Source organism: Rhipicephalus microplus, chromosome X (assembly GCF_043290135.1).
Source record: "Rhipicephalus microplus isolate Deutch F79 chromosome X, USDA_Rmic, whole genome shotgun sequence".
Taxonomy (NCBI): Eukaryota; Metazoa; Arthropoda; class Arachnida; order Ixodida; family Ixodidae; genus Rhipicephalus; species Rhipicephalus microplus.
In genome coordinates, this window is record NC_134710.1 from 431,268,283 (window position 1) to 431,294,506 (window position 26,224).

General features: G+C 44.4%; 1 protein-coding gene across 2 annotated transcripts in view; it reads left to right on the top strand.

The window, feature by feature from the left end:
* The first annotated feature begins 3,873 nt into the window (after positions 1 to 3,873).
* The window catches only part of LOC119160913 (glutathione hydrolase-like YwrD proenzyme), a 39,948-nt gene continuing 17,597 nt past the window's right edge, over positions 3,874 to 26,224 (top strand). Inside the window, exons 1-6 of one of the 2 annotated variants that reach the window (XM_075880452.1) lie at positions 3,874 to 4,054; positions 5,771 to 5,893; positions 7,986 to 8,139; positions 9,603 to 9,729; positions 13,721 to 13,912; positions 17,800 to 18,206. In XM_075880452.1, coding sequence (XP_075736567.1) covers positions 3,961 to 4,054; positions 5,771 to 5,893; positions 7,986 to 8,139; positions 9,603 to 9,729; positions 13,721 to 13,912; positions 17,800 to 18,206 — 1,097 coding nt within the window. In that variant the 5' untranslated portion in view covers positions 3,874 to 3,960. The remainder of the gene's footprint in view (positions 4,055 to 5,770; positions 5,894 to 7,985; positions 8,140 to 9,602; positions 9,730 to 13,720; positions 13,913 to 17,799; positions 18,207 to 26,224) is intronic. The other variant, XM_037413186.2, reaches the window with a different exon arrangement.

Here is a 26,224-nt window from a genome sequence, read left to right on the forward strand (position 1 = left end):
TCGGTGGACATCGTTGACGGTGAAGGTAGAGTTCGGTTGCGGAGTTCCAGGATGGGAAATGGATCCAGCACCTCCAGCACTTGTTAGTACGCCTTCAGCAGTGAGTCGAAGACACTTTCGTTGGGGGAAACGCAGAGGTAAAGTCAACCAGCTGTCAAGCGGAGCGAGCGTGAGCAAAAAATAAACACTGTTCCTTCTCTTCTTTCACTGGCGCTCCTGCCTGTGCCATATATCAATGCTACAACCTTCAATACTTTTGCAATTTCCTTACAGCATGCGAATGTTGCAGCTGTGCTAGCAACTTGTGCGCGCCGTGTAAAGTTTTTCAGAGTGGGAGTGATAGTAGAGTGTGTTCTTTTTTTAGCTGCCTTTATTGGATAGTTTGTTGTACAAACAACGGCTGTATTGAGCCTTGAACGTAGGTGATTGAGCTGGCTAGGTTTTCTGTTCTCCCTGCTGTCGTACTCCGCCACATGTATATGTTACGTCCCCGTGCACCTGTTTGTGGTCGCATCGTTTCACAGGACTCGCACATGCAGAGACGTGCGTCAGACCATTAGTAACATGGGCTTTTACCATGACGCATCGATGCACGAATGAGTATCTTTCACTCAGCCGCACTTGCCAAGGAGTTGCGTACTGCCCACAGACCGGTGTTCACCGTTTACGCTAAGCTGCAGGAGCTCAAGCTGCCACGAGGCCAGAAATGGAGACCTGGAAGTGTTTTAAGCTGCGACAACATGGCCCATGCCTGTAGCATTTACGTATTTAGGCATCACACACTACGCAGCAGTTAAGGCTGCGTTGTGTGTGGTGCTTGGTTTCTCTTTAGCCTATACACTCTAACACAGCGTCGCATTGAGTAATAAAAAAATCCCGTGGAATCCAGCCCACAGTGTACATTGATGGCAGTGCGATCAATAGCTAACGGTAAGCGTCCAACGTAGTTTGTCGACTTCTGAATGACTGTTGTTCAGCGCCGTACGCATTCTTCTTCAGTGTTGCGAGACTGAAGGTAGCGCAAGAATATAAATTGATTGATTGATATGCGGGTTTTAACATCCCAAAACCACTATATGATTATGAGAGACGCTGTAGGGGAGTGCTCCGGAAATTCAGAACACCTGGAGTTCTTTAACATGCACCAAAATCTGAGCACACGGCCCTACAACATTTCCGCCTCCATCGGAAATGCAGCCGCAGCCGCCGGGATTCGATCCCACGACTTGCGGGTCAGCAGCCGAGTACCTCAGCCACTAGACCACCACGGCGGGGCGCAAGAATATAAAGCGATTAGCCTAAAGCTTGCCTTTCCATTCGTTGCAGGCATGCAGCTTCAAGTTAAAGGGGCTGGCTTTCTCAACGCTATAAAAAGAAAGGCTGTATTTTGGTAGTATTCCTGGCGCACAACTATAATCTATGTCAAGGGTTGGCAACCCACGACCGACAAGCTACATAAGGCCCTCGGCATGACGTATGTATTCCCCCTCCTCTCAACCCATGAGTAACCGATGACCACCTTTAGGGCTTCCTACATCTGTCCGTGAAAAATCTTAATTTGCGAAATAAATACGAGTGTTCAGCACTTAAAGTCGGATTTAAATAACTTCCTTTTTTTGCTGTCACGTGTAACCTCTTTTCACATCGTTTCCATTACAGTTTCGTAGAACATTCTTGTCTATTAGCCGAACTTTTTTCTCTTTGCCCGCAAAGCCCCCCTTCATTCTGATTGATCGTGCTGGCCAACGCTGTGTCGGCTTCATGCAACTCGACGCCTGACTGAAAAGGTTGCCGACCCTGATCTATGTCAAGTGTCTCTCTTTGCGTTATCGGGCCATGGCCTGAAACATCAGCATTACGAACGGCCCGTGCGCTGTTAGCGTGGCACAGCACACTTCTTTGGTGATAGCGTGAAGTTTTGAACAAAACCAACACAACTGCGTAAGATCCTGTTTATTGTGTGATGGGAAAGAAAGAAAAAAAAGACGCCTTCCCAAACAGTGCAAACTGTCCGTCAAGTAAGCGCACGAAAAAGGGAATGCTAACGGCGCAAATTGTTTTTTTTTTCAGTGAAGTAGTAACGCAACGTTACTGCACCACTGAAAGGAGTGGGGTGGATGAGTGATTCGTCGTCGCCGTCTGGGCGTTTATCACTGGACATTTTTTTTTTACCTCCCTAAAAATACGAGATGACTCATTGGCTATGATTGTATAAGCCTGATGTAATTGTGACACGATTGATTGAACCTGCATGATGGGAGGTGAAAATGTATACAGTCGAATTCTTTTGAAGAGCGAACACGGAAGCGTGTGTCTTTCACAGCTCCCAGCGCTGCTTAGCGGTGGCCGCGAGAAGCATCACTCATGCGCAGTGCGGCCGGCCTGCCGAATTTTGCCGTCGCGCGCGCGCAAAAGTAGGGAAGCCGCTTGCTTCAAAGTGGCAACCATGTCGAACTTTCAATTACGTTCCACACGATTCACGAATAAACTTTAAAATATGTTATGTTTTGAAGAAAATTGTTCACTTGAGTTTTCGCCGACGCACATTTTGTGTTTTAGTATGACGTGGCGCCGGCTCACACTGCACAAGTTATGAACAGGCACATAGAAAATCGCCGGATCGCAGTGCTCTTCTAGCAAGCATGATCACTTGTGGAAATAAGTGAGAATACGCGCAAATCCGCCATCGTACGACTCCCCGTTTAAGCGGTGACTCAAGGTTCGCCAATAGTGGCAGAATCTTGATTGATATGGGGGGTTTAGCATCCCATAACCATCATATGAGTATGAGAGACGCCGTAGTGAAGGGTCTGGAAATTTCGAACAGCTGGTGTTTTTTATAGTGCCCCTAAATTTGAGCACACGGGCATATAGCATTTTCGCCTCCATCGAAAATACAGCGGCTGCTGCCGATATAGATTCCGCGACCTGTGGTTCAGCAGCCGAATATCTTAGCCACTAGACCACCGGGGCGGGGCCTGGCAGAATCTTCGAGCATTTCACAACATTGTTGTGGCGCTGTATTCCTCACTACTTTCCAGAATGGCAGCAGTGATTTTCGTTTTAAATGTGGTCATGTCAATAAACTAATGTAACATCGAGCAAAACTATTCCACATGACTGGTACAGCTTCCTTAAACGTATCAGTCTTTTATAAAACGCGCACTAAATAACAGTTTGGGTGCTGTGTTCCTTTGCCTGTTCGTTGTACGACTGCACCGACGTAGAAAGAAAAGACGAAAACGAAGTGACACGGCAGGCATAACAGACACGCCATTTGAACTGAAAGCACCGAAATTTTAGTTGTCATTATAATACGATCCCCATGGATGCTGAAATGGAGCTAGCAGACGACACACAAGCACCACGGTGACGTGTTATGCGCGAAGGGAAGCTACCCGTCTCTCGCATGTGCGCAGATACTGTGACGTATTGGGTAACGACGCTAGCAGTAGCAAAAGCCTCGCTCTGCTGTGCTCACTCTCAAAAAGACTGCGGCTATAAGTATCAATGAACTGGTCCCTGACCGTTACGAAGTGTGGCCTACGAAACCCACTTGGGCTTCCGCAGTGGACCACACAGTCGTCAGCTGTGTTTAGGTATACGTGAGCTAACCGAGCCATTAACCCGTGAAGAGTATAGCGCCCCTATTAAGTAGTGGTAGTTGTACTACGACAAGCGCACGGGGGTCGCTATCCCTTGTGCGATAACAAGCACTACTAAAGCAAACGCAACGAAAGCAAGCTGTCCGTTATCAAGCTGGCGTTCCTTCCTCTTGGGTTGCTTTATTTCATTTTGTTTTTGTGTTTTACCTTACTTCTCAGTGCTTATCGCATACTTTATCGAAGGGAGAAGAAAAACATGCTCTCTGGGGCGAGTTCATTCCATGTGTTGGTCGTAAAGACGCAGGACTCGGCACCTCTAGCGCGCCAACGCAGTCTCGCTCGCCTGCGCAGAATAATGGTGGGGCCGTACACTTCACGTCGGTCGCCCGTACTTTCCCTGGGTGGCGGAGCTAGTACAGACGATCCACTTGCCACCGCTGCAGCCATCGGTAAGCGCATTCCCCAAACTCATTGCTAAGAGAGGATTTCGCTAAATCATCTGCTCATGAAGCCGTATGCCTGGATGACTCTAATTGTAAAGCTGAGGTATCCATGCAGTCGTCCGTGCGTGGCTTCGTTCTTATCCGTGCGTGGCTTCGACTAGCATGAACTGAGGTCAGTGCCACCAAGCGTTGAAAATGATATGGGCGCTCCAGATAGAGATAGACGTAGCACGCGTCGGGTTCAGTAGTAAATTTGTGTTTCCAGTCTGCCTGACGGGCGGGTCGAATTCGCTCACTTCAGATCCCGTTTTCGGCACGTTTCGCTTGTGGCTACGTTATCGCGCACACCCATGGCGTTTGTTGTTGTATACTTATCTAGACAATGGACTATTTTTGCGTGTCACAGCTTACGCACCTTATGAGCTTAAATTCGCAGGTGCTGGTGAAGACGAATCGTATGTATGAAAAGCCGAGCAAATGTACGTTCATAACGTTTGTAAATTTTCAAAATAGATCTCAAATTCAGTGGTGTTGTTAATCTTCGTATTTTCAATAATTTTCAGAGAGTGCAAATTGAATGGTGTTCGGGGATCGAATCCTGGCTGCGGCGGCTGCATTTCCTATGGAGGCGGAAATGTTGTAGGCCCGTGTGCTCTGAATTGGGTGCACGTTAAAGGACCCCAGGTGGTCGAAAGTTCCGGAGTTCTCCACTACGGTTTCTCTCATAATCATATGGTGCTTTTGGGACGTTAAACCCCACATATCAATCATCATCATCACTTGAATGGTTCTAGCAATTTATAGTCTGCCTTTATGCTCAGTTCGCGCTGCACATATGATGCGATGTAGGAGAGCAACATTAGGGCGGGTAATAATATTTGGGGTTTAACGTTCCAGATGTCAGATTCATTTATGGAATGAGATGCACTTCAAGCTTTTAGGTGATAACTACGCACACAAATTGCTTTGTCTGCGTTGCATTGATGTGTCTTTCTTGCTGAAAACACGCACAAACATTGCGTTCCAAGATATGTTCTGTGCAGCGTGTATCGAACATAAATGCACACTTCAAATTGTAAAAACAGTTCTAATCACGCTGTCTTAAAATTATTCAATCAGAACATGAACAATGCCACCGAATTTCAGATTTGCATTTTTGATGGAGGCAAGAATGCTGTAGGCCTGTGTGCTCAGGTTCGGGTGCACATTAAAAAATCACAGGTGGTCGATAGTTCCGGTGCCCTCCACTACAGCAGCTCTCATAATCAGGTTATGCTTTTTTAATGTTTAATTTCACATATCAATCCATTGCATTTCAGATTTATTTATTGTACGACTTTTACAAACGCCATGAACGTGCGTTTGCTCTGCTTTTTATACATGTGATTCTTTGCTGGGAGGTGGTCGAAATTTCCGGAGCCCTCCCCTACGGCGTCTCTCATAATAATATGGTGCTTTTGGCACGTTAAGCCCCACGTATCAATCAATTCTTGCTGGGAATTCAAACTCGCGAGGTGCGTAAGCTGCCGCACGTAATGGTTCATTGTCGATGCAAGTATCGAACAACAAACGCCATGGGCGCATGCGATAACGTAGCCACGAACGGAACAAGGCGAAAGCGGCATGCGAAGTGAGTGCATTCGAACTACCGGTCCGGCAGACTGGAAACCGAAATTTACTAGTGAAACAGACGCACGTTACATCTATTGGTAACTGGTGCAGGTACAATATTTTCAACACTTGGCTCCACTTCCGTCCAAGTGAGTCGAAGCCACGCATCGGAGCGTTCGAGTTTACGGTTCTCACGGCTGGACGTGGTGTCTTCGACTTGTGCGACCGAGGAGGGTCCGTGACGTGCATATGTATTTTGACAGCGCGCCGATACTACGGCAAGGGGCACCGAGGACTTCAGCTCTTGAAACTATTAAATGCGCCGTTCGCAGCAGTTGTGAATGATTCTTTGGGGAGAAATGTTGGTTGGGAATTTCGCTGTCGTGGTCGTTTGTTTTCTGATATGTGGCTGCCAAAAAGTGTTTCTTTCTTCGTTGCATTTACATCTTGTAATGTTGTCTTTCTCACTCAAAAAAAAAAGCAATTCCTCAGGGAGGACAGCTGCAGCAATCAAAACAAGAATCAGATATTCGAGTCCCCGTCTGTTTACAAGTATCAGCGTGAAAGAGCGCGCGAAAACGTTTCTGCGCGTTCTTTCACGCTGAGATATGAACAGCCACCCATAACTTCAACTATGATAGCCTGCGCACGAACAAAGTTGCAGTTAAAGGAAGTCGCAAAAAAATTACTTTTTGGGGAATTCGCTTGTCGTCATTTAGTTTTTTTCTTTAGAAATTAATTCTTTCATATGGTGAGAACACAGAAACATTGCCTCTCACGCACGCTAGTAATAGATTTGGGCGATAGTATCCACTACCGCATCTACAGTCATTGTTGAAGACTATGGTTGTAGACACGCCAAAGACCTGACTTCAGCCGAAGAAAGGCGTAAAATTTCTTGGCGTAAAATATTTCAGTTTTTTTTTCACCGTAGCATTCAATAATAGAACAATCTGCCTCGTGCAGTGGTGTCGACTGATGATACAGAGCTGACAAGTGTGCTATGACAGCATACTTGTGCTTGCACCTGGTATATATTGTGATGTGCTGAATTATACATACTCCTGCAGTGATCACTCCTCGCGTCTTTATTATTGGTATGCTTATTTTTAGTCTGATAAGGTTTTGCTAATATTTTTGCAATAATATCTACTATGGTTTTGTTGGCTCTTCACACGTTTGGATTGCAATCTTTAATGGTGTTTTTTTCTCTGCCAATTCCCACTAGAAAAGATACTTCAGGCGATTGTAGCATCATAATAAACAAACCGAATAACAAATAAACAAAAGATAATACAAACAGTGACATGACGATGAAAAGGACCTACCAACTAAAGTATATGCTGTAGCGTACGCATGTAAGTAATCCATTTTCGAGTAAAATTAAGTTATAAACAGGATACGGTGTACCATTTATGACAACCGATGATGTTAGAAATGTCATACGAGATATGCCGCAAAAAACGCGTGAATACGACGGAATAAAAGGAAATTTTGTGAACAATAGCGGAGAATTCAAATTCAACAAGTTTGCCACTGCTTCCATGCCATGTCCTAAGACTAATCGAATGTGCTGTTGACTGAAAAAAAAACGCTAATGTTATATTACTAGAAATGAACTAACACCTCAGAAAAAATGAAACGCATAAGATTACTTTCAGTATTCCCTAAAATAATCGCAACGCGCCGTTCACATGTGCGGCGGCACCATGAGGGTCCACTGCAGTATAGGTGAAAATCGAACAGGGGCTCGCCATCGACTTAAGCCAACGTCGATGGACAGGCTGGTACTGAAGAAGCACGCACTGACGCTTCACAACCCTTGCATCTTGTTCTTATTCTTTTTCACGTCGATTTCAGGCGTAGCTCACTGGCTAATTTTCTTAGTGGTGGTCCACGCCGAGAACTATTGGCCAGAGGTAATTTAAGCCGTTTTCTACCAAATCGTTCTGTTGTTCTCATACTGTCTGTAGTGCATCACAGGCTTATGTTACATGATTCACTGCAACAAGTTACGACATAGCGCATTGACTGCTCACCATTTCCGCCACCTTGAAGCCTTCGTTCGTGCTAGTTGGTGTACGCAACGCATGCCCCTTGCAAGAGAGGCATGGTTTGTGTGCACAGGAATATCGGAAGAATATGGGGAAACGGTATGTATATTAAAATAAGCCATGTATTTTCTGCAGTTGGGCAGCATTAATAATTGCGAACAAAGCACTGGAATAATGAAAACGAGCTGTTTACGAACCAAAGGCTTCCCGGAAATATCAAGCAATGAACTGGGTGCGACCACATGTGATGCACAGTGTCCTTTTTGTCGCAGAGGTGCTGACCCGCGGTGGCAACGCAGCCGATGCGGCAGTGGCAGCTGCGGCCGCGCTCCAGGTGATCAAGCCGTACGCGACGGGCATCGGAGGTGACTGCTTCGCCCTCTTCTACGACGCCAACACGCGCACTGTGCGCTGCATCGACGGAAGGTGAGCGCAGGCCACGATATTTCTTACACAAGAACACTGCTCATGTACGGCAGCACTTGAAACATCTTGAAATGTTGCTCTGTATTATTTCTCGGGGCTGCCTATACGCGCAACGCCCAGCGTTGCTAGCGCAATATTAACAAGTAACGAGCTCGTATGTTTATCCATCTTTTGTGCTCTTCAAGTGTCGTCTTTTTATACGGAGTCATGAAGGTTAATAGGGGTGTAGAAATATTTTCTTCTCCTTAACCTCCCATCGTTCTCGCGATTAGGCGTTCTGCCTATTGAAGTGTGTATCCCTATATAAGGAGGGGCCAAGCCTGTCTCCCATTCGTGGGACCCATGTAAAGTTATCTCCCTTAAAATCAAGTGGTCAATACTGGCCTACTACAAATCTAAAAGCACTCAAGACAGAGTTAAAATATCAACAAGGTCTAAATTAACAGAAGTAGCCAAGAAATAATCGAAGTACACTTAAAACTGCAAAAATAGAAGCTCAGTAAACGAGCAGCTGGCTCCCGCACCACTCAAGGGAGCTCCTGACCATAGAGTTTCCAACAATACTTACTAGAGGGAACTCTGGCCTTAATGTCTAAGGGAGCGGCAACGCACGGCGCTTCAGCAAGCATGGGAATGATGGGTAGTACACACATTTGTCTAATATTCGTACTTCTGGCCTGCTTTTGGATCCATGTGGGTTCGTGTAGCTTGGAGCTGTTTTCTTACGAAACAGGCATTATCAAATGTTCAGCGGTTGCGCTTCCCTATTTTATTTTTTTAGACTTACTTTCCAAATTGGCTCACAAATTTCAAAAGGGTTGAATCTTTCTTTCAAAACAAAACCGAAACACAGCAATAAACGAAGCCGCAAGTACGATTCGCTGCCCGCAAGTAAAAAGGCTAGGCAAATGTGTGTACTACCTATCATTCTCATGGTCGCTGAACGATCGCAGCGCCAGAGTGCCCCCTAATTGATTTTGAGAAACTCTATGCTCCTGACCACCTCACCAAGCGCACGATTGCTGCTCCCACCGGTGCTACTCCGGCGCCTTCGTCGCTGCACCCACGAAGTAAGGAAATCAAGAGAGGCCCTGAATTTGTGTTTGTGAAGCCTCCACATCCGAATAAAACCCCTTTACATACAAAACATGTGCATCACCGCCTCCTATCGGAGACACAGCTAGAGATTGGCAATTTGCGTCGCTTCAATTGCGAGGGCGTGCGCTCATCTACCGAGTCAAGAAACTTTCGCGGTCTTCTTTTTTTCGCTACGCAAGCGGCGCAGGTAATTCGCGCGTGCTGTTACTTCTGTCGTTTTTTGCGTGCGTGCGTGCGCGCGCGCGCGCGCGCGTGTGTGTGTGTGTGTGTGTGTGTGTGTGTGTGTGTGTGTGTGTTTGTTTGCCATAGAGAAATCATCTCGTGTGACTAATGAACATTCTCATTAACGAAGAGTGCTCATGCAGTGGTCCGAGCCCCGCAGCCCTGACCCGGGAGCTGTTTGTGGCAGGGGCTGACTCTGGCATGGAGGCTACAGTTCCTGGTGCCGTCAAGGGATGGTTCGACACCCTACGGCATTGCGGCAGTGGACGGGTACTCTGTTCTCTTTCACAGAGCGCGATATGCTCTGAAGTTAAGGATAGCGCGGCACTGAATAAGGATTGCGCGGCACTGAATAGACGAGGAAGGGACAGAGAGAACACACACATGCACGCTTGTGTGTGTTCCCTCTGTCACGTCTTTGTCAATTTAGTGCCGCGCTTACCTTTATGAACATGCTATACAGCAAGAAAGACAACAAGCCACCCTTGCTAAGGATACGTTGCTATAACATGCATTGTTTGGTAAACGGATGCCTCTTTAGGCTACAGTTTACTTCCTCAAAACCACTCTCGCTGCACTGCTGCCGTAGTAGCTAAAATTTTAGGAGTTACCTTCAGGAATACAGATCTGCAAAAACTTCCTTCCCTGTTAATTGTAATCTCCCCACAGCATTATAGCAAGAATCAGTTGCTAGCAGCTCTAAGAGGAAGTGACTGAGTGTGGTACATATAAACGCCATTTCTGAAGTTATCATACACCATAAACTAGGAGTGATAACTTGGATTGGGTACGATAATCGTGTGGAAAGAGTTGTTCACTCGACCAGAGTACGCTGTCCTTTCATTTTTAAAGACGATAGTCTTTCTTAGGGACCTTTGACGGAAACATTTTGGTCTGTCTATCTCTCTGCACATTCGTCTGTTTGTCCGCCCTTAACGATATCCAAACGGCACCAAACGATACCCCAAAGCCGACCCCATCTGCAGCGCCCACCAATATTGCTCAACACTCATTGTTCATACTTGTGCGATTGTCCATAAAAAACCAATTATTGCTCATATATGAGACACCATAACAAGTTTATATTCTGTGTGTGTGCCTTTTTACTAGAAATGGCATACATCAGTATTTATAAGGACCGTAGCGTTTATGACGCTGCGCTAACAAAGCAAAGCTTGCACAAAAATGCGTTTCCAACGCTTTGCTAAGACGACACGGTGGCGGCACTTACCCGTCGCCTTGCGTTCTACATTTTATCGCCTCCAAGACGGGCGCGCGTGCCGCGCGCTTTCTATCACAAGATAAGTGCCAGATAGCGCTCGTATATCAATCACGTGTGACGTGATTTCATGCGCTCGTTCGCCTTCGCTGCACGGTCGAGGCACTCTAACGCAGCGCCTTCAGAATACCATTCGCCGTTTTTTTTTTCTTGCGCCGAACATCAAATAAGCGTTTTGTTCTCTCTCTCCCCACGCAAGACTATCGTCTTTTGACGACATTTGCAGTGTATCATGCAGATCCGATGCCATTTTTTTCAGAGATTCGAGGCATTATCATTCTATTTATGCTCACTAATTTATGTATGCATAATTTGTACTATTCTTTTTGAACCAGCAGTGAGTTATTTTTAAATTTCAGCGCATTTTTTTGGCTACCAATACTCACATGACTATACTAAAACCCAGCATCGACATCATGGCCGCACTCTACCCACTTCATAATTATTATTTCTGTGGTCGCACGCACTTTGAAATGAGTAGATTCATCAACTACGAAAGTAAGTAAAGAAATCAAGCTGATTGACCCTTTTAAGCTCTGGACAGAGGCGGTTGGGTAAAAAGGGTAGATTGCAGCGCTTTTTCCGAAGTGCCTGTTGTCGCTTTTAGATTTCTGAAAAGGTGCCACTGGCTGTTATTAGCGAGCAATAAAGCCTGAACAATTTTGCCAGCGAAACGCAATTTTGGAAGCATTCAACTGCCTTATATTTGCGGGACGTCGAGAACGAGCGAGCCTTGTCGTCCCAACTATCGATCAAGTTCGCTTCGTGGTTGCGCAAGTTTTGTTCGCAATTAGAGCACCTGTAGTGCAGGTACGTTATCAAATTCGCAAGAACTAACACCGCTGCCATCACCGTCGTGAGCAGTGACGTCATTGTGCTCTTCAGCTAGTTGCACTCATCGAAGGTTTGTAATTTTGCTCGTGAATTCTGTTGAACTCCATTGCTCCGCAATTATTGCCAAAGGTTGATTTTCGAAATGCTCAAAGAAAGCATAGCGATTCCTCTTTGAATGAAAGACAGCGATTTTCCCATTTGACTCTACTGTCTGTGTCCGCTGATTAAAACGTTAAATAAATTGTTGCATTTATTTATTGCCACAGTTGCTGTGTAGTGTCATCTAAAGATGTACCACACCACAGAAAAAGTAATTATGAAGGCGATGAGCAAATATTCCACCTGTCTTATTTTAGGTGGCTTTCGTACACACTTCTTGGGGCACCAATTGGAGGCGAAAATGATTGGGGCCCGTGTGCTTATAGGGAGGGCCACGTTGAAGAGCCGCAGGTGGTTGATATTTCCGCAGCCCGCCACTCCGGCCTCTCTCAAATGATACTATTGTACGTGGACGTTAACCCCCAACAATTATTATTTTTCAAAACACCCTCTACATATAATGATCAATAAGAAGTTGAACACTAAAACTTCTTTTTCAAAGCTGCTATAGCGAAGTTGGCAAATGCAAGAGTGTTTATGACACTAAAGCGGCAAGTCTTTGGTACCTGAATACGGCACAAAATCACTGTATTACAAGCAATCGTATAATAAACATGGATAAGGTGATGGAGTGAGTAAGCGCGACTTGACAGGGCTGTATAAATCACTGAAAAGAACACAGTGCTAGTTACAAGTGATATGGTGTAACAGGTCGTCTTGCTCGCGTTAGTGCGTATGGTGAGGGAAAAACCTCACCAGCCCTATAGCGGTGTCACACGGGCATTTTTAATCGCGATCAGTGTAGATCCGGATTAGGTGCTACTACACGGTCTTTTTTAATCATAATCAGGCGCGATCGAGGTCAAGACTATTGCGATCCGCGCATCGCAATCTGGCTGAGAGATCGCGATTGCGCTGTCGCCTGCATCCCCTGGCTGAGCTTGTTGAGGGCACTATAAACAAGAAAATCGAGCATAGTACAATCAAAACACATTAAAACAGATAGGTGTTTTTGAAAAAAAAAGGAATCTTTAACTGATTTAAACTAGAACAATATCTGAAAATTGCATATGTTAATATTCTTGTAGACCGCATGTAGTTATGAGAGAAGCAGACGACTGTAGTTTTCCGCGCGTAGTTCAACTCTCGCTCCGCCGGGGCAGTTTGAGCATCTCGAAGCGAACTGATTATGAGTGTCCCCAGTCTTTCTACTTCGTCGCAACGTACGCGCATTTCGTGGTCGAATAAATAGACATTCACGGTAATTGACTGCTAGCAGGACCGACGAGAAGACTTGATGCACCAGAACTGAAACTCTGGTGCGTATAACCAAATCGATGCTTCGCTGTGACCTTGACGGCTACGAGCGGGGGCCATCAAAAATAAAAGAGAAGATTAAAACTCTCGCACAGCAATAGAGGCAAGTGCAAGAGAAACTCTATCGTATGATGGATTTGTTAAGTGATTTTTGTAGGGACACGCAATGTTTTTTGCCGTTCGAGCAGTTGTTGCACGAATAACATCGCTGATAAAGCTCTATAGAAATATCGTACGCTGAGTGTTATCAATGACATGTCTTACGGCACGCAAGCGCTCCCTGGTGCATTTAATATGACCCAAGCTCGAACCGGTTTAGCTTGAGCCGTGTAGCATAGGTCATATCGTTGATTATGATCAAGAAAACCGATATAAACGACCCAAATCACGAATGAAAGTGCCTGTGTGACACTGGTATTAAACAAATCATTCCTGAAGCAATGCTCTAAATATTGTTTCACCCTTCCTCTTGCTTAATTTCTATTTCACGACACCCTGTTTTCATTTTTTTTGGCTGACTTGCCTGATGCCAATTTTCAAGAGACCTTGCCTGACTTCTTTTATATTGTTACGATTTGGCAGTACCGACCAGTGTTACTTAAGCCGCCACAGGTGCTGCTCGGATTGACACTGACAACGGTGCGGTGGCCGTCGAGCCTGTTGGTTCTTATCACGATCTCCTAGCATCACTCCAATGCAAAAAAACTAAACAGAGGTTGGACGCGCGTTCAGGTGTCCATGAGCGAGGTCCTGGCACCAGCTGTTCGTCTCGCTCGTGATGGTTTCCCGGTGGGCGTGGTGAACGCGGCCCAATGGGCCACCTACGAGTCCAAGTTGGGCTCCCTAGTTGGGGGAGGCCACTTTTTACCTGTGCCCCAGGCGGGACAACTGCTGCGCAACGAGCCACTCGCCGACGTCCTAGAGGTGAGCGTCTCGATAAGTGCGCACGAAGCCGCATCATGCATAAGGTCGTGGGGACTGTCTCGGAGGCTCTCAACTTTTTTCTCGCCTCAACTACTCTGCGTGAATCCGGAGTGCTGGCACTCATAGGTGCATATTGCTGCTGCGCATTGGCACAAATGATTTCATCGAGAGAAGTCACAGCCAATCATATTTATCTGGGGCCAAATTGACGAAAACCCACGTACATAATTGCACTTGCCCAATGGACACCCAGTGTCACTAATGGTATGCGCCCCAGATTGTGATTGGCTGAACTTTCTTACGAAACCTTTTCGCCTAAGCCATTTTTGTGGACATGGGTTTTGATTTTAGCAGAAGTAAAGCAGCACTCTGAAAAACGTGAAATATACGTCGACACCGGAAGTACAGATCAACAAATTGCGGATGAAGATATTTCCATCGAACGCAAATTTTGAATTTACACCTTATACTGCTTGCGAAGAGCTTATATTACCGGGGTATTGGGCTTTCCGTGGCTAAAAGGCATCGTGACAGTATAGCAACCACCAAATATATAGCATAAGCTCGGTTGGAATTATGCACTGTGGCGTGAGCTTCACGTCGCGCTTTTTTCTCTTTAGTGCACGTCATGATATGCTGCGATTGTGGCATGGACAAATAAAATCGTGCAGTTACCAACGGTTAAGCAGGCGTAGAAACGCGAAGCGATGCAGGCAAAGCTCTGAGCGTCAGGCCAGCCAACTTTATCTGATTTGGGCAGACTTCACAATCAAATGAACGTGAAGCTTGAAAAAAAAAAAAACCGCCATGGTGGTCTGGCTAAGGCGCTGGGCTGCTGACCCGCAAGTCGCGAAATCTAATCTCAGGCGTGGCGGCCACATTTTTGATGGAGGTGTATGCTTGAGGCCCTTGTGCTTAGACTTATGTGCACGTTAACCCCCCCCCCCCCCGGTAGTCGATCTTTCCGGAGCCCTTCACTACAGCGTCTCTCATACTCATAGGGTGGTTTGAGATGTTAAACCCCAACTATCAATTGAAAGAAAACGAAAGATGCCTATAGCTATAATATTCGAGTTTAGGTCTACCCGCACGAAGCGGGCAACTGGCGGGAAAAATGTAATAAGCCAAGTTATAATAATTTGTGTTTTTAAATCTACGCAACCACAATTTGTGCGCATAATTCTGCTGTTGTGAAGACGGAGTAAAAAGTGATAAACTAACAACAAATGCTATGCACGGTTTAGTAAACAATATGGATTCTGGGAAACTAACATGACAGGCGATTGTAAATGAAGCCCAGGGGATTCAAATTAGTCTGGAGTTCTTCACTGCGGCATGTCTCATAACTTTATTCTTAGCTTTTTATTTCTCATGCACTAGCACAGGGATCAATGCAAGTGCACTGATTCTATGCTAGTAAGTTTAGTACCTTATTTTCACCTCCGTATCTGTTGCGATGTTGGATCGGTTTTGTAACAAATAAGTGTGCCCTTTTTTATCAGAGTTTACCAAAAGTCATGTGCTACGTTACTAATCAGGTAGTTAGTAGGGAATATGACTATATGGGCACAATGTTGGTAATTCATCTTGAAATACATGTGCCGACTAGTACTATATATGCATCGATCTCCAAGATATATGGGCTATAAGTACTTCTGGCGTCCCTTAGCAAGAAACGTCGCGCAGTTTAAACTTGTTACGTCTGTGTTCTCCTCTCATAGCTGACACTGTGCACAAGATTACCCGAAATAGGGTCACAATCTGACCAGTATTTACAATGAGATAAAAGAATGGAATAAAACAAAGACAATAATAATGGTTAGTACGTCTTTTCTAACAAACATCATTTACCTACTTGTGGTTAGTACTGGCTAAGATAGACGGTAGCAGTTACCAACTACTGTTAGTAAGGGTAAGCGTAGTAATAGTTAGAAGTTCTTGCAGTAAGTAACTGCCCTCACTAACGCAATAATAACATATGAGACAGACGTTAACTGTACCCGACGTTAACAAATACTTTTAAGAGTTACGGTGTAAATAAGAGTCACACCGTAGTTGTAGACTGTAGATTAATTTTGATCACCTGGGGTTCTTGAACGCGCAACTAAATATAACAATGTATCTACTCTCCATCTGCGTTTAGTCTTTAGTTTTAGCTGGCTCTACGTTTTGAGACCCATTAAGTCTCTTGTTCCGAGGGTGACTGTCAGGTCGGCTGAGCTTGGCTGCCTTCATTTAAATGCGGCCACTGTGACCGTGAACCAAAACCGCACCCTCGAGCATAGCAGCCTGCGACATCTTAACCCGCTAAAATACAAGGTTGGTGCCTAAATTGTACCGAAATATATATGCAGCCGCGTAATAAGCTATTTGTTTATTATTGCTGGAGCGTCAACCGCACACTTTTCCAGGCCCGGCAAAGTGATAGATAAGCGGGTAAACTGCTATCATCAGTGTAAGTACCGTTTTAACATAACAGCAAGGGGTTTTACGCGCTCAAAGCATCGTATAAGGGGTTCTTGCTGTTTGCGATATTGTAGATATTATTGAGGTTCTATCGTTATATGTAAAGCCGATAGTAAATAGTTTGTGTTGATAAGTTCCCTCGTTTTTTTCCCCTGTGGCCTTCAAGTGCCACGTGCTGTCCTAGTAACAATAAGGATGAAAGCACCACTGATGTCACAAATTAATGAGACGTGTGTTTGGGTTCGAACCATTTTTTGTAACTAGCATGGGGCTCTTCGCAAACGTCTCCTTGGCACCGCCATGAACTTATACAGGGCGTCGCTAAATAGGCGTGGCTTTGCTAGAAATGTGGTGCCCAGGCTGTGACGCCATCCTCTGTATTCCCGCGTGCAGCCTATCATGACAGCGTTTTTGTTCTCCCGTTAAAAAGTTAATGGGCCTCGTGGGATATGTTTTTGCGCGTTTCGCGCCCGTTCCCTCCACGGCGCGCAGCACCAAGTTGTGCGTGGTGAGCGCTTTTGCGAGAAAATGGGAATGCGAAATGAGCCCCGCTCACTGTCTTGCGTCTGCAGACCAATGATAAATGCTGATGAATATTTCGAGTGAAGTAGTTTACTTGGCGGGGACTTGTGCGCCACTAACCATGGACGTTTACTACGAAAAAGAGGCACTACACAGTGGCGCCAGTCTCTCAAAAATCTCGGTCTGTCGGAAATACGACAATTCTCACGCTCTGGCAGAGCGTGTCTCTATACCTGGAATCAAAAGCGTAGCTGACGTAAGCTAGCCGTGATAGCTCCGAGGCTGTGACATTGCACTGCTAGCAAAAGGGTGCGGCATATACTTCTGGCCACGGCGGTCACATTTAAATGCTGGCGAAATGCCATACCAACCGTTTACTCAGTTTTTGGCGTAGGTGACGCAGGGGGCCATAGCTATCCCAGAATTTTCCTGTATGGCAGACCTCATTACTATATCGCTGTTTGGGCGCATACAAACTAACAATTTTACTTTAAATTTGTAACAGCGGATACTCGCACTATATATAGTGCGATGTGCGCTTGTGCCAACTAACGCCAACGTGGCAATGGTTGTCGTCATGATCTCTCGTCGTTACGAATGACTGTTGTGAATGAAGCCGCCACTATTATAATATTGATACATTCTACTTTTTGAACAATAAATGTCACTGGTTTTTATTTCGCAGTTTATTAGTGAGTCAAATAATTTTATCCCGGCTACTGTAAGGGTGAAAAGCAGCCGACCTTGTAAGGAAGCATAACCTGCACAGTTAAACTAGAGACAGAGCACGATGTGTATCAGCAATCGTGAACTCCTTTTTTTTTTCATTTCGAAGTGCAAAACTTCTACGGTTCAGTAGGCATTGGAAGCACTCCTGAATATATTCGCACCTAACGCAGCGACTGGGCCAAGAAGGCCCGGATGCCTTCTACAAGGGTCCCGTGGCCGAAGCAGTAGCTGCGGCCGTTAAAAGTGCGGGAGGCGTCCTGGAAGCAGCTGATCTCCTCCGACACTTCGCCGAGGGTGGCGATGGCCTGGTCCTTCCTGTGAGCACGACGTATCGCGGTACCCGGGTGCACACGGTGCCGTTTCCCAGCCATGGCAGCGTGCTCCTCGAAGCACTCAACATACTCGAGCCGTTCGAGCTGTGCGGTATGGAGCAGGGCACGTACGCGCACCTTTTTGTCGAGGCTCTGCGACTGGCGTTCGCGGACGGACTCGCATGGGTGGCTCACGAGGGACCGGCGCGGGATGGCAGAATGGCTTCCAAGGAGCACGCCAAGAACCGCCACGTGGACGTCGAGCGGTGAGTAACGGCTGCTATCATCAACAGCTACCGTTCTTTACTGCCGACTCGAAGGTCGCGAGACCGAATACCGGTCACGGCAGCCGCATTGTCGATGTAAACAAAAATGCTTGAGGCTCGTGTACTCATAGCTGAAGGTACATGTTTAAAAAACCATGAAGGTAAAAAATTCTGGAGTCCTCCACCGCAGCGCTCCTCGTAATCATATCGTACGTTGTTTTGAAATAAAGATTTTGTCAAAAACAAGATATTTTCATTATGTTAAAGACATCTTAGTCGAAATCAAAAACAAATGCGAAAGGGCATTGTATGTAGATCGTATAGGCAAGGTGACCACTTGATTCCAGGAGAATGCAGGTGCGTGGGGTGCCGATTAAATTGTGAAGCTTGTATGAATAACATGACGCCGCAGCAAGCACAGGAGCGCATTGATTGGCGAGACATATGTGAGAGGCAATGTGCTGCAGTGTGCGTAGTCAGCCTGATGGTGGCGATGATGTGCGTCGAAAAATAACCGGGAGACATATCACTTCTTTTCTTCATGAACATTCTATTCTGTGACTCGCTCATCATGGTGTAAGGTGAGGTTTTTCGACTATAACTCACCTTGTCGAAGCAGTTCATGTCTTCGCCTCCGCTATAAATGACTGAAGTCGAATTGATACATTGTTTTTGGACTTCACCAAGGCGTTCAATAAAATCTTCAAACAAAACTATAAAATAATGTTCGCGGAATACTAAAAAAATAATTAACTTTGTAATTGGCTGCAAGCACACCTGACATCTCGGTAGCAGTGTGTTGTGTACAATGAAATTTTTTCCAAATTTGTACCAGTTGTATTAGGGGTTTCTTACGGTTCTGTACTGAAACCCTTGCTTTTCTTGCGTTTTATAAATGACATTTATTACAGTTTTATTTCAAGAGATCGATTGTATGCTGATGACTGCGTTTTATATTATATTGTTGATTAATGATATTGTGCTAAATTTACCCGTAAAAATAAAGCTTTTCGCGGATGATTCTGAACTATATTAGGAAATTCATAGTTACAACTAGTGACCAAGAATCTTTGAATGCTGCATTGGCAATGCTACAAACTTGGTGTGAAAAAAAATGGCAAATGATAATCAGTTATAAAAAAGCAGTAGCAATGCGAGATATGCGTAAGAAACAACCACTTTTGTTTACCTATAACATCAATGGTCATGCGTTATCCAAAGTCACTAAACACAAATATTTAGGATTATTACTCACATCAGACTTCGTATGGAATGAACACATAGAATATGTTGAAAGGAAAGCAATGAAAACGCTTGGCTACTTGCGAAGAAGGCTTGTGAACGCCACACCACACATCAAACTTCTCGCATACAATACCTTGATTAGACCAGTATTAGAATGTGGAGCTGCTGTGTGGGATCCCTTTACTCAGTCCAATATTAAAAGAAAGCTAGAAATGGTTCAAACGAAGTTTGTCTGATTTGTGTTTGATTGTTATAGTAGGCGCACATCACCTTCACTTTTTCTAAAAGCAGAGCTGAAAAAACTACAGAAGCGAAGAATGGAGAGGCTGAAGCTGTTTTACTTCATGTTTAACAACAAAATTGGAATCAATAAAACAGTGCACATTACACAAACAAGTGAAGGTGCTGTGCACTTATATCATTGAAAGAAAGTTTTATATTACGTAAACCACACAGACACATTCAAGTATTCCTTCTTTCAAAGAACTACCCGTGAGGGGAATTGCCTATCGCCCGGTACTGTAGAGTGTCCAACAGTTGATTTATTTCTACATGTTCTCAACAATCACTAACAAATTGTTTTTTTTGTATAGTCATTGCAGCCTATAGTTAACATAGCTGGAATGTTTTCATTTGTTTTTCACAAATCGCTGCAAAAGTGTTGAACTGTATGTTTTTTTTTTGCATTGTACATGATGTTGTGTGATGTTGATAATGTTTTTGCAGTAAATAGTTCTGTATGCTCATTCGTAACTAAGATTTGGTAAATAGGTTAGCAGCATGTAATAAATAAATAAATAAATAATAAATAAATAAATAACTCCCATGATGACCAAGTAAATCTGAATGCTTACCTGAATCATATTTATTTATTTATTTATTTATTTACATTACCCTCAGGGCCCATAAAGGCATTACAGAGGGGGTGGGTAATATAACGAAAATGCAGAAATAACAACACAATAATACAACCAAATAATTAGAATACATGTTCAAACAATATTCAGTTATTAGAGGCTTAAGATATGATCGGTTAGTGCAGTCTTGAAGGATGACACGTCCTCAATGGAGGCGATGGAGGGGGGAAGGTGGTTCCACTCGGCACTGGTCTTTGGCAGAAAGGAGTCTGAAAAAACGTTAGTACAGCAGAAAGGAATAAAAACTTGATACTGATGATCAAGACGTGGCGATATGTATGAAGGTTGCGAGATGAGTTCCTGTTTAAGTGAATTATTTTGGTAAAGGATTTTGTGAAAAAGGCATAGACGAGAAATTTTTCTTCGAATTTGCAAATCAATCAGTCCAAGGTTTGATTTCATTAGTGAAACGCTAGATGTGCGGGTATAGTTTGAATTAATAAAACGTGCTGACCGATTTTGAACCGACTCAACAATTCCTGATAATGTTTTTTGACCGGGGTCCCACACAGGTGACGCATACTCAAGCTTAGGTCTAATGAGCGTTTTGTACAGCATTAATTTTAAATGGTAGGGGGCTTTACAAAAATTTCTGCATAGGTAGCCGAGAGATCTGTTGGAATTGTTAGTGATGTATTCGATGTGCGCATGCCAAGAAAGATTATTGGTTAGCTGAATTCCGAGATATTTATATGAGGTTACGTAATCAAGATTGATGTTATTGACAGTATAGCCGAAAGAAGCGGATGAGCCAGAGCGACGTGAAAAAGACATGATTTTGCAGTTAATGGGATTTAGGAACATTAGCCATTGTGAGCACCACTTAGATATGTTATCTAGGTCTGACTGAAGAATAACGTTATCATGCTGATTAGTTATTTTACGATATAGAACACAATCGTTGGCAAAAAGTTTTATAGAGCTAATAATAACAGTAGGTAAGTCATTAATATAAATTAAAAATAGCAAAAAATAGCAATAGCAATAGCGAAAATAGCATATACTGAAGTAATGCGATGCGTGGCAGATGTGTGTTAATTATGCTGAAAGTCTTCTATTGACCATTACAAATACAGAGTCTCCAATGATATTTCACTACACAGCAGACGGTAACTAGCTTTTACGTGCTTCCGAATTCAAGTACTTAGGTGTTCAAATCAGTCAAGATTTACGTTGAAGTTACCACACAAACCATATTGATAATATCGCCAAGGCTAAATTACATTATTTGAAGTAATTCTTCTACGGACATTAAACTTTGAGCATACAGGTCTCTTGTTTTACATCTGCTTGAATTGAAACCATGGTATGGAACCAATTTACCGCTGTTATAAATAAACGGGAAAGGGTGCAAAATAAAGCAGTCAGGTGTATCTTCAACCAGTATGGTAAAACATCTGTTACTGAACTGAAGGGTTGAGCAGGTTTATGGACACTGTCGGACCGAAATAGAACTGCATGCCTTCGTTTTATGTTTAGAGTTGTGAAAGGCAAACTAAAAAGCAACACTCATGAATACGCCCCTCTTTCTTAAGGCTACGCCACAAGACACAGAAATCCGTTTACGTTACTTCCTTTTCAAACAAAAACAATATTTTCAAGTATTAAATTTTACTTTCGCATGGTTTTTGAGTGGAACGAGCTTGATGGTTGATGGGTTGGCAAGGACGACGTGTATAAGATTGAGATGCTCATCGAAAATAGTGTCTGAAATATAGTTTTTCGCCGGGTACATTTTACTTTCTACTTTATCGTTATTTGTATATCATTGTTTTACGAGTCAAGTCTTTTTCAAAGTTTTATTGTTTTCTCATAGGTATTTTGATATGTACTTGTGTTAATCCACCCTGCTACGGCCCCTACTTGGGGCTAACAGTGTTGTAAATAAATAAATAAATAAATAAATAAAATTTAAGCAAGCCCCGCCGCAGTGGTCTAGTGGCTAGGGTACTCGGTTGCTGACCGGCATGACGTGGGATCAAATCCCGGCTGTGGCGGCTGCATTTTCGATGGAGGCGAAAATGCTGTAGGCCCGTGTGCTCAGATTTGGGTGCACGTTAAAGAACCCCTGGGGGTCAAAATTTCCGGAGCCTTCCATTACTCATAAGCATATGGTTCTCATAAGCATATAATTGTTTAGGAACGTTAAATCCCACATATCTATCTATCTATCTAAAATTTAATTAACTTTATTCTTTCCTTGAACGTAAAGCACTATTTCTTCATACCTATAAGCAATAATAAAGTCCTTATTTGCACTTCAGTCAATTGATTCATTTTCGATTCACTCTTTATTCACTTGTTTGCCTTTAATGTATGCTATCGTATTGTAGTTACGACCAGATTACAATTTTGAGGTATTTTGTTTGATCCTGATTGCGGCAGCCATACGTTATTACGTACAGTACAATAGATAAACGCTTAGTGAAATTTTACAGGTGCTTAATTCATGTAGTATCCTGTACACGGCGTGAAACATAATTATTCATTATGTTTGCGCTTAAGATATGCAGATTTTAGTCGTAAAGTGCATGCGCGGAACGGTCGGAAGAAGCATCGGATGCGTAGTGGCAAAAGAAGGCACGCAGAGAATGTGACGATAGTTGTTGCCAGACAGCCTCGCACAATGCAATTTTTATAATATACAAATGAATGGTACGTTACGCTTTGAAATAAAAAGCGTTTTTTATATGAGTTGGCACATGGTAAAAGCCAGTAGTTGTACGAGTGCTTGTACGAGTGAGATATGTTTTCTGTTGCACTGTATTCTGAATGGCAGTTAGAATACTGTCATCAGGATCCTCCCGTGAGCTTACAGCGAATGCAATGCTGCTCGCGAAAGCACATGAAGAAATGCCAGTGCTCTTTGAAATGAGAAACAATGCATAAAACGTCACAATCGGCAGCCTCTGTATTTTGTTGGCAATCGAAAACAGTCACACAAGCTTTTGCAATTATATGGCATTGAAATTCGTATTAAAGGACCACAAAACTACATCCCACCATTTTTTTAACTTTCCAGTTAAGCACGCAGGCCGAGTTCGGATCGCCGTGATGGTCAGCAATGCCAAACGCTACGGCTCGCGGGCGCTCCAAATTTTTCTAGAAGCAGTCCTGTCTCCTCTCCGCACTTCTCGGCACTCGTTATTCCCTTAGTGTTCGCCGTGACGTCAGCGTGTTGTCTGCTCGTCATCCACAGTACCAGGTTGTCTGCCCGCAGCTGCATGCTCTCACCGCCTTGCGAGAAAAAGCGCTCGGCTGCAGGAGCAGAGACGTGCTGACGAACGAAGGAAACAGCGAAACGAGCGAGGGCTTCATCAAACGCGTGCCACTTTGCTATTATGGCATAGTTTTAAAAACATTTTCATGGTTGCGTGCTCGTTGTAGACCCGTGCGTAACGAGAGCACCACAACTAAACTACCTGCAGTTGGTTTAAGGTACCTTTAACTACTTGAAACTCATCAGCTTTCTTTGAGCTGACAGATGCGGCTTGGGGGCCCTTTGAGGTTTATAAATTAGCACGGCATACTAAATTGCCCATCATGCACTTTCTAAAGCATTGCCATGAAAAGAATTACGTTGAAGGATTAGCCGTCAGTGCAGACTTTGCTGATAAGAGAAGAATTGAGAGTTATCAGTTATCACACACTAATGAAACATATGCTTAATCCACAAAGCTCTCACGCAGTGTAGGGGCAATAATTTTTTTAATACGAAAGTGTTCATGCCAGGTATACCACGGTTCCGCTGACGTATTTTCATCCCGTAAATGAGATTTGAATGTAAATGTATCGGCAGAAATAAACAGAAATTATATTATCTACTAAGAAACGGCAAAGAAAAATCGTAGAAAAAAATCACCGCACAGGCACTCCGTACAAATGGCTATACAGCGAAGCTGAAACGAGTGGCCCCGGCGTCTATAGCAGTGTATTCAACCCAACGCTGCACTGAAGCCTTTCACAACTTTTCATTACATGTTCGTGCTTCTTAATGAAGTTAGGTACACGTTTGGCTTGGGTTTACCACAGTGTTCATTTCACATGCCGCACATTGTGCTTCGCATGATCTCGGTAATGGAGGAGTGTGGGGATTGATAAAATGCATTTCGCAATGCGTTAATTACAGTGTTTACAGTGGTTGTTGTCAAGGTTGCCACTGGTGGCTACCTCGCGCCAAATTGGCAAATTTGAGAGGCCCGTGGCGACCTAAAGTTATAAGTGACGACATGGCGAATTTTCGGTGATGTGCGGCTTACTTCTCGACGGAGTAATGCATTTTACACACATTGTCTTCAAAACAAATGGGTAAAATAGTGTTTTTTTTTAATTTTTATAGTTTGAAACTCATCCGTAGAAGGCACACTTTAAGCGTAATTTATTGCGCCTGTCCCGTTTCATATGTGTATCTTCTCAATTTATCAAAATTCTGGAGGCACTGGCACACTGGTGCATCCTCCAGCGACCTCCTAGCACTTTATAGGTAAGCGGACTTTATCGCGTGCCGCGACATGTTGGTGTGTACTAAGTTCTTCAGGTGCTTCAAGAGCTTTAGGCTTCTTTAGAGTGTGGCTTCTGTAGTGTATAGGTGACGGTTAACGGCATGTTTCAACCACATCTCCAACTGTCCTGAATAGCTTGCAGACTTCTTCACAGTAGTAGTACTCCCTAACTTGGTTTGGATTCGTTATTACCATTCTTTTTGGGCTTCTCAAGAAGTCGACTTCATTTCACAGTTTCAAGAAACTGCACTGAGCCGATTGTGTAGAGTATGCTTGACCGCACTAAAAAAAGAAAAAAACGTGTTGCGGGTATTGCGATGGTTATGCAGTACTTGAAAATTTATAACCAGTGTTCTGTGATTAAGTTGTTCGATTATTAAACGCATAATTCCACTGCAATAATGTTCACCGAAATTGCACGAAGGCCACGCTAGCGGTCCCTCTCTTGTTATAGCGACGGTTTGCCCTGTATTCGCTACAACTGAAACTATCACAAACTTTTCTTATGAGGCGCTAGCATTCAGGGACGCTGCTGGTGCATGCATGCCCTTTATCAGTGCCCTCACTATGATGCGGGGGATGCCACTACAAACCTATTGAGCCTTCCCATGGTGAAGCGGGCGATGCGACTGGCGGGAAAAAAAACGTCAGTGTAATTTATGGTTATGTATGGTACTGTACTTAACGCGACAATACATAATTAACAATTTTGTTACTACGTACAGCGCGCAAGTGCAGAGTGTCGACTTTTTTGGTGAAATGTGAAGAAAAATGGCGACTTTTCGCGTGTTCTCACTCGTCGATTGGCTAATGTCACTTAGAAGTCAGTGGCAACCCAGATTGTTCTGGAACCACAGGTGGTCATAGGCATCACAACCGAAGCCAACGAGCCACTACTCCCACCGAAAGCGGCGCTCCAGGGAACGTGTACGCACAATCGTCACGTTGACGCTGTTGTGCACGCAACGCAACGGCGTTTTTAGACTCGGTGGCGTGGTTTCGGTGGCGTGGTTCCGCTCGGCGGCGTCGTTCTGCCTGCCACCGGCGCTTGCATTCGCGTTCGCGATTTAGCGCGGCTGGGAATGACGCCAGATCATCAGTTCGCAGTTGCTGCCGGCACTCGGCCTCTTGGGCCTGTTTTTTGCCCGGACCACATCGGCCCGGTGAGTGCGAGCTTTCTGACGTTTCTACTGTCAGCGCCTCTTTCTAGAGTTGTCCGTGGCTTACTCAAGTGGAAGGCTTCAGTAGGAACTGATGCAAGCCTGCTGTTACGCCTGCGAGTCCACACCGAGCGTCAATGCCTCTGCAAAAGGCAATCTGTGTCAAGGCCAGCAATCGAGCCCGCCTGACGCGA